General features: G+C 36.3%; 1 protein-coding gene and 1 long non-coding RNA gene across 2 annotated transcripts in view; one reads left to right on the top strand and one right to left on the bottom strand.

Moving 5' to 3' along the window:
* On the top strand, positions 1-10,151 carry LOC127938461 (uncharacterized). Its single transcript, XR_008148722.1, has 4 exons — positions 1-427; positions 756-898; positions 6,027-6,164; positions 9,942-10,151. It is a non-coding gene; the product is annotated as an uncharacterized LOC127938461 (long non-coding RNA).
* Positions 10,152-10,465: 314 nt separating this feature from the next.
* adcy1a (adenylate cyclase 1a) overlaps positions 10,466-16,281 on the bottom strand; it is a 37,916-nt gene continuing 32,100 nt past the window's right edge. Inside the window, exons 17-19 of the mRNA XM_052534633.1 lie at positions 15,003-15,117; positions 13,366-13,490; positions 10,466-13,285 (exon numbers count right to left, since the gene is read on the bottom strand). Of these exons, the coding sequence (XP_052390593.1) occupies positions 12,977-13,285; positions 13,366-13,490; positions 15,003-15,117 (549 nt within the window). The 3' untranslated portion in view covers positions 10,466-12,976. The remainder of the gene's footprint in view (positions 13,286-13,365; positions 13,491-15,002; positions 15,118-16,281) is intronic.

Genomic DNA, 16,281 nt, shown 5'->3' with positions numbered 1-16,281 from the left:
ACGTGACCTCACTCAGGTCACGACGGGACCCTGTTTTGGAAAGGGCAAGACTACCGCTATTGTCATTGCCCCTTTCCTTGAGATAATAATAGCCGCGCGGAAAGAAGACATGACCAGAGACACGTATCCTCCTCTCCTTTCCTCGACGCGCGTCGCGAGGCCTTTTGTCGTGATTTTGCCACGGAGTTTATGAATGAGCTGCAGGAAGTAACACTCAGCTGGGGAAGGGCGCTTGAATAATGTGTCAACCGCGGGGCCCTCAAATGTCTCAGGGGAGTTTGTGAGCTCACACAATCCATGCAATTGTCTTACGGAGTTGGATCATTTTTATGTGTGTTTTTTTTTTTTCTTTAGCGCGTGGAGTTTCTCTACGTGTCACGTGATAGTTGTCCGTTCACTCGTGTGTGGAAGCTCGCGCGTCATAGCGGTAACAGAACTCTACTCCTCTAACAAAAACCTCAGACATTAATGCCAATTATTTGTTTAGGATTAATAGCCTGAACGTGTAAATGTTGTCAGACTACGAAGGATATTATTAAAGTGTTATTTTTTTCTTTCTATTTTCTCTAGGCCTACAGTTATTATTAAGCGATTTAAACAAAACAGATATACATGAATAATAATATAAATAAATACCCATCTCATTCAAACACAAGTTTTGTTTATGGATTTATTTTATTTTATTAAAATTACAAAACTATTTATGTTTGATAATACTTCCTCATGGCAAATCATGTTCCTTCTTTATCATGCAGGAACCATGCAGATGTCCATGTTTCTCAAGTTGGTGGTGGTCACTATAATGTCTGTGACGATCATTCCGTAGCCCGCTTCTCAACGGTCAGACACTGATTTGGAAGGGCTTTATCACAGAGGACACAGAGTTATTTTTGCTAAAGTGAGTCCCAGATAAATGTAAAAACACATTTGCACATCCATGATGCAGCACAGCATTATATATTATTTTTGGTACTCAAGTAGGCCCTATTAGTGAAACATTTTAAAATGTTATTTATTCCTGTGATAGCAAAGCTGAATTTCCAGCATCATTATTCCAGTCTTCAGGGTCACGTGGTCCTTCAGAAATCATTCTAATAGGCTGATTTGATGGTCAAGAAAATGTCCTTCATATATATATATATATATATATATATATATATATATATATATATATATATATATATATACATACATACATACATACATACATATATACACACAGAGGTGGACAGTAGTGAAGTATTTTTATTCTGTTGTAAAAGTACTTTTCAAGTGTCTGTATTTATTTTTTGAAAACTTTACTTCACAACATTCCAAAGAATAATATTGTACTTTTTACTGCATTATGTTTCATATTAAATCTAATTCTATACTTAATTACAATAGAAATCTATTACTTTCTTGCTTTTACTCAAGTTAAAGTAATTCAAAGATTTACTGGAGTACAAGAAAGTACTACCTCTTAAGTATTAAAGGTAAAACAAACAACAACTTTTATTTATGAAATTAAGTGCAGTTATAAAAGAATGACATTATGTTTTGGAATGTAGTGAAGTAAAGTTTTCAACAAAAAAAAAAAAAACACTCTTTTTAAATTTACTTTAGTACTGTTCGCCAATGTGTGTATATATATATATATATATATATATATATATATATACACACACACACACACACACACACACACATATATATATATATATATATATATATATATATATATATATATATATATATATATATATATATATATAAAGCCAGACCAAGAAAAATAATCATTATATTTAAAATCTTAAGAAAACTACATTTGTAATGTTGAGGTTAATGAGAAAAAAAAAAGCCACATTTGTTGATCAAATTTCAATGTGAGGCCTTAGGGCTTCCATATGAGTTAAAATAAATATTTCCTTTTTTTACTTTTAGTTTTTTTTTATTTTATTTTTTTATACACACATCTCCATAAGTAAACGTCCTATACATTTGTTTTTTGTTTACTGACTTCCCTAAATCTTAAAGAAAATACATTTCCAGCCGCAGGAAAGAGCTGGGGTTACAGTATGTTTACAGTGCGTGTTACTTAAACAAGAGTGCACTTGTGCATGTCACTAAATGGCAAGTGTTGTTTCTGCCGTAGTATGACAGGTGTTCGTTTTATTGTCCGGCAGAAGACATGTCCATGTTTCCATCCACAGTTGGGCTTCTATGTTTGTGTTTTTTAGCTTAAATAAGACAAAACAAACCAGTCAGACATTTAGTTTAAAAAAATGTAACCCTCTTGAGGCAATAATTTCTTGAAAACATCAGGCGATTTTCCTTAACCATCTGCTCGGAGTATCCCCACTCCACCCCCAGCAAGCCCACCTTTATTAACAACATACTCAAATAACCTTGTTATTCTGAATAAAGGAATGTGGAAGTTTGTAAAGCCTTGTGGGAGTGCGAGTACTGACAAAATATCCTCAGACTCTTAAATTTGATTTTCCATGAAAATCTTAAAGAGGTAAATCCGTTGTTAAGGAGAGACATTTGGAAATGTTGTCTCAGGGATCTCAGGAGCTTGATTTGTTCTTAAATCTGATATCAAAGAGACTGAACAAAAAATAAAAGTCACCAAAACAGTGTCATATAGGGTCAGGGCCAGAGCCACTTTGAAAGAGGGAGAAACAACACCCACATTGACACCAGCAGAACTAACATAAACTGCAGGACATGCATTGCAAAAGTGCCTATGTTTAACTCTAAAAAGAGCAAAGGAAGAAAACATACAGACTTACACAAGAGACTTTCTGATTGCATAACAGAAGTGTGGATCAAAAACAAAACAAATGGAGCTGCATTTGTATTTAAGCCATGGTTACACTAGATTTTAAACATGCATTTTTTTCTTCAGATACTAGAATGGACATGATATGAAGTCACTCTATAAAATATATATATATATATATATATATATATATATATATATATATATATATATATAATTTTATTTTATTTTTTTTTAAAGGGGGGGTGAAATGCTCGTTTTCACTCAATATCCTGTTAATCTTGAGTACCTATAGAGTAGTACTGCATCCTTCATAACTCCAAAAAGTATTTAGTTTTATTATATTCATAAGAGAAAGATAGTCTGTACCGATTTTTCCCGGAAACACACGAGCGCCTAGAGGCGTGACGTGTGGGCGGAGCTAAAGAATCACGAGCGCCAGTTGCTTTGAGAGCGTTTGGAAGCTGTGACAGCTGTGAAGGCTGAAACTGAACAAGAGCAGCAGCAGCAACGACTCGCTCCGAGCGGGGCTCGAACCCGGGTCTCCGATGGGAGGCGGACGCACTAACAAGGAGGCAGAGATATTTTAAGCAGTTTTACTCACCGCCTGTGGTTCCAACACACAATCGTGACCCTTTTTTGTTGGGATTGCATCATCCTTAAGAAATAAACCATACGCAAATCCGTCGTCAAACTGGGCTTTGTTTGTAAAACAAGCATTTTAGAAATGCAGGGAACAAACACTTGCACAACTCCGTTGATGCTCTGTAAAAATAAACTCCACTGGTCCCTTAATGCTGTTTTTTCTTTTGGTAATCTGTGCAGGGTTGTCTTGCCCTGGCAACCAAAAACACACTCCTTTTTTGTGACATTTCGCGACGCTCTCGCTCTGATCAGTGATTGTCTGTGCACACAGCCTCTCAGTGCTGTGCTATACGGGAGCACGTGCTCTTCCGACAAACGTGCCCTCAGGACCCATATAAGGAAATTCCGCTCCATCTAACTTCACACAGAGCCATACTCGAAAAAAACTTTCAGAAACTTGTGACAAACCGGAAGTAGTATTTTTGGAACAGAAATACTCCTTCAAACGTACAACTTAATTTTTGAAACTTTGTCCATGTTTAGCATGGGAATCCAACTCTTTAACAGTGTAAAAAACTCAGTATGCATGAAATAGCATTTCACCCCCCCCCCCCCCCCCTTTAATGCTTCATGCAATGCTGTAAACTTGCAGCAGAGTTTTTGTCACGCAGTGAAATATTGTTGATTTTTTGTTTGTGTGTGTTTCCAGTCTCCCGCTTCCACATACGTATGAATGGAAGTCTATGTAACATTTTACCATTAGCCTTTAGTCTTTGGCATTGTAAAGGCTATAATTCTCTCTTTTGTGATCAAGGGGTGAAGGTCTAGCTGGTTAGGATGACAGGTTAGACCCTGCTGGTAGATGTTGTAATTACACATCTTTACCCCAAAAAAGTATATTTTTCCATTGTCGGTCATTTAAAAAGAGCAGTGTATTCCAACTTATACACATGCAGTATATATTGTTATTATTTCACATATATATATATATTGGGATTCTGTGTCTTCTTGTGGGAATATCAGTGTACACATGACATTGTGCAGCTGTAGAGTTATTAGTCCTGTGCAATTTATGGCTGATATAATTGGCCTAAAACGTTCTGTGGTCACAGAATTGCACAATTTCAGGGGTCCTGCATCTGCAAAACTTCCCCTGTGATGAAATTTACGTATTTGTCCAACCAAGGCTCATTGCAAAAACATGCCAGTGGTGATATTTCTGCTAAATATACTTTTAGACACTTTCAAAGTGAATGTCCATAGTGCTAAACCCATGTTTAGTTTTATCCAGAACAGATGAAAGTGAATCGTATAACATTTTATTATGTTGTTGTTATATTTAGTTTGTAAGTTTGCTGATGTTTTAAAATAACACACCACTTACACTAAACCTATCAATAGTCTTGACAAAAGTAAATGTGAGAATAAAAACTCATTTTCTTAAATGACTAGATCACTCAAAAATGAAAATTCTGTCATCATTTGCTCAACATTTTTGTTGCTCCAAACCTACACTATGAGTTTTTTTATTTCTGCTTGACACAAAAGAAGATATCTTGAAGAATATAGGTAACCAAACAATTGCCAGCAGCCATTGATTTACATGGTATACATAATTATGATTATTTAAAACTGTATTGCTGATTTAGTGTTAAAAATTATATTTCACCTGACTATGTATGACATTAAAAACTGCATCTCTTTCTGTTCTATACATAATATTCCATGTTGAATCTACCGGAGAGGTTAAGGTAATGTGAGTGAAAACATTTTTCTTATTCCTGTTCCTTAAAAGCATGATCGTGGAAGGTTCTTTGGGATCAGGCATGGCTAAGGATAAGTGATTCGTGCATCTGAAATCCTTCCAGTTGTCTGTGCAACACACATATGAAGAGATCTATCACACACATGCCACCTTTCACCCACACTGCCCTTGAAGAGTTGAATGAAATGTTAGCTGGTTATGACTGCTTGACTTTGGATCAGAAATATCACAGATGATTGTGGGTGTGACCTCACATGTTTGTTGTGCTGCTCTGGTGCCAGAACTCCTGTCACAGCATGCATTTCCATCAATTCTCATGCAAGCCTTTATTCCTGAGATGTACACACACATATAGGATGACTCTTACCTCACTGGACCCGAAGAATTTTCTTTCTTTCTTGGTGGTTAACACTTCAGGAAATCGTTGTGGTCTGTAAGTCAACGGCAGTTTGGCTCCATTATCGGTTTGGATGTAGTGTATTTTTGTGGTCGTGTGTAAATAATGCATAGAAGTCAAATTGTCAAAATGATTTTGTGTGTGTGTGTGCGAGTGTGTGTGGGAAAACGTTCTCGTATGTGCTCTCATGCGCTGGCCTCCATTGTCTGTGGCTTCCTCTGGCTCGTCTCTCCAGCCAGCATGGAAATGGCCCGACGAGAGGTGTTTATTTGGCCAACGGTAAAGTCCAGGCATATCTAACACACATTTATATACATACACTTTCTCTCTCTCTCACACACACACACACACTCTCATTTGTGGGAGTGCGTTTATGTCATCTCAAGCTGGGCAATCCCACATTTGTCGGAGTCAACAAATGTGATTGCGTCTTCACTTTTAACAGCAGAGATGGACAGATTTTTGGCAGATGTCAATGCTAGCTTAACTTTTGACTCCTTTAATGTCTGTTACAGATCACTCATCAAACCTGACAGAGTTTAAGTAACCTGCAGTACAATACAATGATGTTGACACGTCAGAGCCGAGCCACTCCTGTGGGATGCAAGTTTCATGTTGCAGGCCGAACCTAATCTGCAGATATACAGTTTAAGGTTGGTAAGAATTATTATTATTATTTTAATTTAAGTTATACATTATATAATTTATTCCTGTGATGGCAAAGCTGAATTTGAAGCAGTCATTATTCCAGTTTTCAGTGTCTCATGATCCAGAAACATTTCTTATTATCAATGTCGAAACCAGTTGTGCTGCTTCTTTGTGGAAACTGTGGTACTTTTTTCAGGGTAATTTATAGAATTAAATGTATAATTTATAGAAATTTCAAAACATTATTTGAAAAAATTTATATATTTTTTGTAACAGCATAAATGTGTTTACTGCAATTCTGAATTCAATGCACCCTTGCTGAATTATTTTTTTCAGTAACTTCTACTAACTTTTTTTTTTTTCTTTTTTTTTTTTTTTTAGAACATCCATAGATTTCCGTGGAAAGGATTTATGTAGTAAAACATGGCATTACTGATAATAATAAGAAAAAGTTGGCAAACCCGAGCTTAAAAAATTGAAAGAAAAAAAATAAATCTCAATAACAGTGACATTTTTAAATTAGCCAAAATATTAATTAAACAAACATGCAACTTTTGATGAACATTACACTTTAAAAAATGTTTTAAAAAAAATTATTTAAAAAATAATATTTTTATAATTCTGTTTATGAAAATTTGCAAGTGTAAGTTCCATCTCATCCTTTATCCTTTTATTCCTTTATCTTTCCAACTTTTTACAGCCATTATCTATTGCTGTATTTTTTGAAAGGCATAAAAGGACTCAACACATTTTTTTAAATAGTCATAAAGGGTCACCATAAAATACTTCCCTCCTGCTAGCAAGCTCTTACTACAGTATAAAGAATGCCATTTCTTCATATTTACTGCCATGATCCTCATAAAACATTCCATTTCGATGACAATGACCTCTCATGCCACATAGTTCTCTGATTATTTCTGATTACCTGCATCAGTAAAATCTTACAACTAAAAGTCTAATGCTTAAATGTAATTATGAGTCATGCTTTTTGTTGGTGGCAGTAACGTGGATTGATGATCTGCCAAAAGCCCATTACACTGCGACCTGCTGTGCAGAACTCATCGTATTTTGAAATGAATGGTGGAGTCTGTACTGCTGCTATTTTGGTGTCTTTCATGTTGCCGAGTTTGAGCTTGTTAATCCATCCAACTTAATTTCACTGTTTGAGAGTGCGATTGATGATACAGATTGCACATTCTAACAAGGAGACACCGCCGAAAGCCTTCATTGTATTTTTGAGGGCAATCTGGAAAGAGTGGCACGTTTCACAAAAAGAGTAAAATGACTTTTTTTAACAAATGGCCTGTGAAAAGAGATGCTTCACTTTTAGAATATATTTACTTTATAGAGCAAGGGGGGTGGGGTGGGGGGGGTTAAAGGAGCATTCAGTTTTATTATTTTGCAAACATGGGAATGTTACTTTTATTATTACTTTTATTATAATTGTTCTTTGAACATTTTGAAACAAGTAGAGACCTTTACAAACGTCCAGATAACCTTGAATAAACTTTCTGTTCATGTTACTGGATGAATGGTTATTAATAACATTGAGAGAACCTTGCTAGAATGTAAGTCAAGGTTCTCTTGTTACTAAGATTTGCAACAATTTGTCCAAAACCCTGATTTAATGTCTAAATAATAATAATAAAATATTAATATAAATATTAAATAAAAACATTTATAATTCAAAAACTTGGTTGGAATTGGAAACAGGGTTGCCAATTTTAGTTTAAATTCAGCTTTGAAATGCTAGTAACTTTATCAGTAACTTGAAGAGTTTAACCCAGAAAAAAAAAAAAACAGAAAAAACATTGTTTTCTGCAATTGAATGTGTATCAATTGAATTAAGTTTAAGATTAATTGTTGGTTTCAGTCCAGAAGTCAAGATTGGCCAAAATCCCCATTTTACATGTTTAAAACTAGAACTTTAAATCTCATATGAATCTCATTTATTATGCAAAGAACGTGTTTAGCATTTCAGCAGAGATTAATATGAACACTAGCTACAACAATCAGTACTTGACCGTTTTATTTGTGTGTGTTTTATGATCTTAAAATAGAGCATGCTATGGCTTGTGAAAAATCATTATACACTTTCATCAGTGCACACAAACCATAACAACCTGGGCAACCTCTCAGATATGCTGTCCACACTGAATAACCTTGTACTGAATGCCTGAAAGCTGTGTGTGTGCTAACTCAAAGTGGAAATTGATCATTAGCCTCATGCTGATCTGAGGCCATCTTATCCAATCAAGTATCCTCGTCATTGTGATCCCAACAGCAGATGGGTTTGAAGTGTGCAAGCTGATGACCTGTTAGCGCTGCTGTTTATCTTGGTAAAAAAGGCATGAGTCATTTCCTCCCCGCAGGTAATAAACACTCCTACGCCTTACTCATCAGCATGAACACGGAGTACGCACACATCTTCATTTAGCAGGAATCATTTACAGTTTCCAATAAGAGGGGACCGACGGTTAAAAAGGGGGAAAGACAAGTTCTGGCAGGGCGTTTGATGGGAGGAAAAATGGAAGTGAGCGAGAGCATCTTCGTACGAAAGTCATTGTGAGCGTTGAATACTGAGCACTGTGCTGGAGGGCAGAGATTATCATTTGAGAGACGAGGAAAGGAATGGGCTTGGTTAAGAAATGGAAGAGCAAGCCCAGGCCTGATCTGACACTTCTACAGTGTGTAAGCTACAGGACAGACTGGAGATTTTCCATAAGCAAAGCTCCTTGTTAACTCACAATAGGTTCAATAGGCAGGGCTGAGTATTCCATTGCCTATAGTGGCACAGGTAATTCAGCAGGGATAGTTCACACACACACACACACACAAATTCCGTCATAATTTTCTCACCCTCATGCGGTTCCTACTTTCTTTCTTCTATGGAACACTCATGGAGATGTTAGGCACAATTTATCTGCTCGTTTCTATAAAATGAAAGTAAATGGGGACATGTGCTGTAGGGTAGGGTCACATGCACCAGTTTTTTGAGTTAGAGAAGACATGACTAGTACTTACATACTACTATACTATATATATAAATAAGCCATACTTCACCCAAAATTGAAAATTAAGCCAACATTTAGTTCCAAACTTGTATGAGGTTCTTCCTTGCACTGAACACAAAAAAAGATATTTTCAAGAATGTTGGCAACCAGACAGTTGCACTTCTATAGTGTGAAAGAAATATCATGGAAGTCAATGGCTACGTGCAACTGTTTGGTTGCCAACATTCTTCAAAATATCTTCTTTCGTGCAGAGTGGAAGAACAAAACTCACACAGGTTTGGAACAAGAGGAGGCTAAGTGTATGATGACAGAATTTTCATTCTTGGGTGAACTTTAAGCTGTGGAAGTGAACGACAGGTTGAGTAAATAAATACACTAATTTCATTTTGAGGTGAAGTTCATTTTGCAGTCATATGACATCTATTTAATTTTTTTTCCTCTGTTGTTGGGTAGGGTAGTATGTTTTATACTACAAGATGCAGGGTAATGTCAATAACATGTCACACTATATAAAGTTTAAGAGTGAGGTTTGACCTTATTGACCAGGATATGATAACCAGTGACTAAAGTTACGAGCGTGGGTCATGCTGAAAGGTCCATCCATCTTGACACCCTGATGTGATTGTGTATACTGTATCTAAGTTTCTCTTTCATAAATAACAGTTGCAAGTTGTGTCCAGCAAATGTGTCACATCCTGTATATTTGCTACTTACACATGCCAGCCTGATAAGACCTCTTTGTTTTCCCTTGTTCTCTAAAATGCTTAGGAACGGGCACATCCTGTATATGAAAAAAAACACAGATCCCGGTCGGAAAACCGTGGAAATATGCAGAAAAGAGAAGTGGGACAATAGGCCGGATCTACGGCAGTTCCTAAAAGCCTCGATGTTATGAAGCACTGCAGTTTATTTCACACATTAATCTAATGCAAATGCCCAGGCATGAAAACATGGACATTTGTGGGATAAGAAACTGGTTTTCCATCTCAAAAAAATTAAATTAAACATTAAATGAAAAAGTTTTTTTTTTTTGTTTGTTGTTTTTTATGTGGTTTTCAATAAAATAAAATAAATAACAGAAAAAAAGAGAAGAAAAAGAAAATAAAATGAAAAAAAAATATTTGAATCTTCCTTGTTTGCCCCAGTTGTTTTTTTTTTTCCAGTTAAACAATGTCATAACTCTCAGGTCATTCACTCTCACAATCAGTTCATAGATTGACGTCTCCTTATTCAATGTCAAGGCCACGTCTACGACAGCACAACCATTGCAAACAGCACGCAGAAGCCCCACGTCGTCTCTTATTGTTATTTTATTCCTGAACAGTGCAAACACAAGTATAAAAGATCTCAATATGAAATTTACATTCACATAGAACCATCGCAATAAATACATTAGAACCCCAAAAAGAGCACAGATATTACAAATCATCAATAAAATACTCTTTTAGTTTACTCTACAATATATTTAATACGTACAATAATTTTGACCCGTATCAAATATGAAAATATCTAATCGACATGAAAATCTATTCTATGATTTTACTGTGCACACTTTATGCATTATTAGTTAATATATTATTAATGTTCATAACAGCAGTAAGTTAGGCCACTGTAGTCAAAATAGATTATATTAAGCCATATCAAATAGAACCATTTAGCTGTTTGGCTACATTTGTTGGATCATAAAATCTGAAATATTCAGTGATACGATAAGCATTTTGGCATTTGGCATTCATATCATAAAAACCAAAAATGTACATAGATGAAACTCGAATGAACAGCTCCTTACTTTACGTTAATAAATATGTGAAATTCCGTGTATGTTAAATGAAGCCTAATGCAGCGAAACAATATATATAATCAGAGAGATCATTCCTGAAAACGTAGCTTAATTAAACGTTGAAAAATAAAAAAGGAATAGCCCATTTGCGAGTCAGTATTGAGCCCCATGTGGTTCAATCAGTCCATATTAAAGTAAAGTTTGAAATGGAACCGAATGCACACAATGTCGCAGAGTTGCACTATAAAAGAACACAGTTTGATATGTTGGTAACCGTATGTTTTGGCAGATTTTCCAAAAGATACACTTTCTCTAACAGACCCTGGATAAAAAGGCAGTCACTTCAAGAGCTTGACAAGGCGCCAATGCTACAAAACTCCCAGAAAGCTTTCCCCACAGCACCACACATGGACCAGGTAAGCAGATACGCCAAAGGATGAAAAAAAAAAAGATGTTTCGGTTCATCGAGGCCTTTATTCTGGGCTTCATGCTGTGCTACTAAAGCATGTCTGGCAACATATCTTCAACACTTGGTTTTCTTTTTGCAGTAGGCATGCATTAGAGACACAAATCAGTTATCAAATAGAGCGACGTGACAGAATTACAGCATGCTGAGAGGGACATGCAGAATGGCATGCGTGAAGCCAAACTTCATTAGCTAGGCATCATGGGAAATCTATCAAAGATACAGTAATAGTACATAAAGAAAATCAAAAGATCATTCTGAAATGAGGCTTGTGAGGCTTTCCCAACTGAGAGCAGATTTGAGATGTTTGCATGCTCTGAAACAGATGCACTAAAATCCCGATGTTTCACCTAAGATCTAGACTGCACATGACACATCCAGCACTAAAATATCATGCATGTTCAACCGCTGGTAAAGATCATTCCGCAAGCACAGTGAGAGATGCTACTGTTGATAGGAGAATCTGAAAGCGAAGTGCCACTTAGAAAAACCACAGACCAAATATATGTGGAATAAATGTATATCAAGCAATTTGATCACACACTGGAAGCCAATTTGGTTGCTTTTTGTGAATAGTGTTATCAGTGACAGCCTCGATTGTGCTGACCTCTCGATTGTATCGATAGTTCATGTCCTTTGCGCTTATTTAACGCAATGGGAACGGCTGTCATGTTATTCCTGGAAAGGATTTCCCAGAGAGCAAAGGGCAGCAGCAAGTGCATACAGATGTTTTGTCCAAGCACCAAGTGCGTACTAACATCACATACAGGAAAACTGTGCTGATTCAACCCACGCAAAGTTAAACATTTACCCACGTCACACACCCGACCGACTTTCTGTAAATGATTACAAAACAGGATAGTGTTAGCATTCACTAGTAAATCACTGCAGTCTCTGATTCACTACGGTTGTTTAGAATTTCTACATCTTTCTCTCTGCATACACAGACGAGTGCCTGAAAACTGTAGAGCTGGGAATCACTTTGCTAACATCTGTAAACCCGGGACGTGTTCTTCATGTAAACAATTTCTTCAAAGCATATCTCAATATGAGGAACCATCTTTTCCTTTGTCTTTGTGGGAAAAACCCAACACGTGTTCTGTCGTCTCAGAAACTGCCCTGACTCAGTCTCGTACAAAATACAGCGCTGTCATAAACAAAATGTTAGGTCCTCGCCACTCAAAATATGAATCGCCGTGGCATCTCTTGACATTTTCAGATGCAAGATAACACATGCACACAGACACACACTGGGTATGTGTCTCCTCGGCTGGTGTGAAGCTGCCTTTTGCAGTAGATCGCATGCTCCCGTTGAGGAGACCCTGATATCCTGTTGGTCGGGGAAGACTCAATAAAATACACGCATACGCACACGGAAAGACATACATGCTTATTATGTACTTGCATGAAGGGGAGAGGGCCTTTCTCGGTTTGGCACGTTTGAATGTTTCTCTCCTCAGTTTTTCATCTTACTTCCTACCTTGTGCTCAGTTTCCCTCCCTGCCTCTGATGTACTAATGCATCGTTTGACCACCTTAGAACCAGTCTTCTTGGCGATCACACCTCCATCTCCATGTCGACGGAAACGGAGGGCAGGTACATAATGCTGTTGTTTGGGGTGCTAACATGCCCTATGGTGTGACTTTTCACCCCGTAGCTGCTGACAGCAGGCGCTGATCCCAGTTTGGTCCGGATGCAGGGGCTTGACCCACGCTTGGGGCTCTTGGGTCGCATGTGCTGCCCAGCTTGCGCGGTTCGGCCCTCCAGAAAGTAGGTGAGCATTTGACCTTTGCCCTTCACGCTGACCTGGCCACGACACTGGAAGTGATAATAACCAGAGAGTAGGCGGAAGACTTCCTCAGTAACCTGGGATGATGAGGCAAAAAATGTCAGATTAGTTTGGAGTGGCATGCTGCTTTATTGAAATGATGGTGTGTTTTTTTTACCTGTATTTTTCCCTGAATGCCAGTGCTGTCCATTCTGCTGGCGACATTGACTGTGTTTCCCCAGATGTCATACTGAGGCCTGCGAGCCCCGATTACGCCGGCAACCACTGGTCCCACGTTGATTCCTGATCAAGGATTCAACAAAAATGATTAAGTAATCAGAAATTATCATCCCTTTATCTGTTATTTTTCCCATGCAAAATAGATTCTGTTAAGAAATTTGGGGATGGTTAGACTCTTTTAATGTACTTAAGGTCTTTTATGCTCACCAAGTTACATATATTTGATTAAAAATACAGTAAAACTGTGAAATGTTGCATTATTTATCTTGGTCTGGAGGTATCAAAATACACACACACACACGTTTGTTTTTGTGAAAAGTGGGGACATCCAATAGGCGTAATGGTTTTTATACTGTACAAACTGTATATTCTATAGCCCTACACCAACCCTACACCTAACCCTAACCCTCACAGGAAACTTTGTGCATTTTAACCTTCTCAAAAAAAAAAAAAAAACTCATTCTGTATGATTTATAAGCGTTTTGAAAAATGGGGACATGGGTAATGTCCTCATAGGTCACCCTCTCCTTGTAATACCTGTGTCATAACCATGTCATTATACAGAGTTGTGTCCTGATATGTCACAAAAACATGCCTACACACACACACACACACACACACACACACACACACTACAAAAGAAATACTGTAAAAACAGTAATATTGTGAAATATTAATACAATTTGAAATATATTTTATGTATTTTAATATATCATACATTTCTGAAAGATTCTTCAGAAATCATTCTAATAGGCTGATTTGATGTTTAAGAAAAAAAAATATAATATTAACATAAATATAAATGCCACTACTCTCACTTTTTGATTAATGAAATGCATCCTTGCTCAATAAAATAAATAAATAAAATAAAGATTTAATTAAATAAAAACAGGCAGTGTGGCATTGAAAGAGGACAGTAGTGTATCTATAATCTTATTTTTCCTGACTATGTGGCCTTAGTTATATTAGCCTGAAAAAAAAATGTGTGTTTGAGAGGTGGAGAAAGCTATTACATTTTGTCATTAGTATATTGTAAAATTCCTTCTCATAACTGCAATTTATATTTTGCAAATGTGGCTTGTCAAGCGGCTTAAAAATGTATTTACAGATTGCTCATTTGAGCCAGTTTTACAGGATTGTGCCAGTTCTGTCTGGCCTTCTCATTAATAATGATTTGTAGCAGGTGTGTTTTTCTGAACAGCTCCCTCTGCTAAACCTTCATTAAAAAATATATTCTAATAATAAAAAATAAATAAATCTACTCAGCAACTAGAGGCTATCAGAACTGAAGGGATGGATATTATATTAACATTAACAGCAGCGTACCACTAATGCTTTAATAGAGAGGTGTTTAAATTCATGACAGAAAAGTTTTGCATTTTGTAAAGAAGTGGGTATGTAGTGTAGCTTGTTCATGCATGTGTGTATAAATGTGTGTATGTAATCTTGTTCCCTACAAAGTTACGCTCAGGACATCCTACTGGATGCGGGATGTCCGGCACAATGTCCACACTCACTGACGTATTTCCTCCACTTATATAGAAGCACACATGTGGCTTTAACAAGATCACTCACCAACTCGAAGCACAAAGTCATTGTAGGACTGGTAGTTGATCGCATCCAGTACGTCAAACATCTCAATGGCGAAATCAGCCACTGTGCACAGTTGCACAGAAATGGACTTCTTTACCTATTCAGGGAGAACAGAGAGAAAACAGAAAGACTTCATTCATATACCACCACCTTTTGTTGTGAAATGATGATAATAAACAGAATGATTTTTTTGATGATTTTAGGATCAAAATGTGTGAATATTTATTCAACAATTTGTCTCCTCTTTGTGTCTCCACATCAGCGTAGCACCATTTTGAAGAATATGAGCTGACCGCAGGCAGCTTACGCTCTTCTGTTTCAGCCGTGACACAGGATGCGCTATTTTATTTCAAATCAAAGCATTAATATATGTAGAAGACATATATAAAGTAAATAAAGTCATTATTTTTGTTTTATTCACGTACAAAATGTATTCTCATCGCTCATCATTACGGTTGAATCACTGATGGCAGATGGAGTATTCTGACGATGTCTTTCATACTTTTCTTTACCCTGACAGTGTAACTTACTTGGCAGTCTATGGGACAGTCTCAAGCTTCCTGGTAATAATCCAAAATATCTTAAATTGTGTTCCTAAGATGAACAAAGCTTTTACAGGCTTGGAATGAAATGGGGGTAAGTGATTAATGACAAAATTTTCATTTTGGGGTGGAGTATCCCTTTAATGCTCTTATTTTTCAAGATTTTACAAGGACAATTATACACCGACAAATACACACAAGCACTAATTTGACTAATTTTAATTGTTGACTTTAAAAATATCTAAACATCCTTAAAATAAATGTACTCGAGAGACAGAATTGTGTAACTTTAGATAAACTAAAATATCTTTTTAAGAGTAAACCTCACTAAATCTTGTTAAATTTATACTTAAATTAATTTAATTAAAACTTTAAAAATAAAGTTGCTCTTTTAACTTTCTATTGTGTTTCTTGAGCAGCAAATCAGCACATTAGAATGATTTATGAAGGATCTTGTGACACTGAAGACTGGAGTAATGATGAACAGTTATTTCTAAATAATATTTCACAATATTACAGTTTTACTGTATTTTTGATCAAATAAATCCAGCTCGGGTATAAATACTTAAATAAATAAATAAATAAATAAATCAAAATGACAAATCTTACCGACCCCAAACTTTAGAAAAATGCATTCTCTAAAATCAAGCATTTTTGCTCCTCAAATAATCTTGTTTTAAAGTCATTTAGATAATTTTACTGGAAAATTAGGCAAAAAT

This window comes from Carassius gibelio, chromosome A20, assembly GCF_023724105.1.
Source record: "Carassius gibelio isolate Cgi1373 ecotype wild population from Czech Republic chromosome A20, carGib1.2-hapl.c, whole genome shotgun sequence".
NCBI classification, from domain to species: domain Eukaryota; kingdom Metazoa; phylum Chordata; class Actinopteri; order Cypriniformes; family Cyprinidae; genus Carassius; species Carassius gibelio.
Note: the sequence above shows the minus strand (reverse complement) of the source record. Positions and strands in the feature narration are given on the sequence as shown.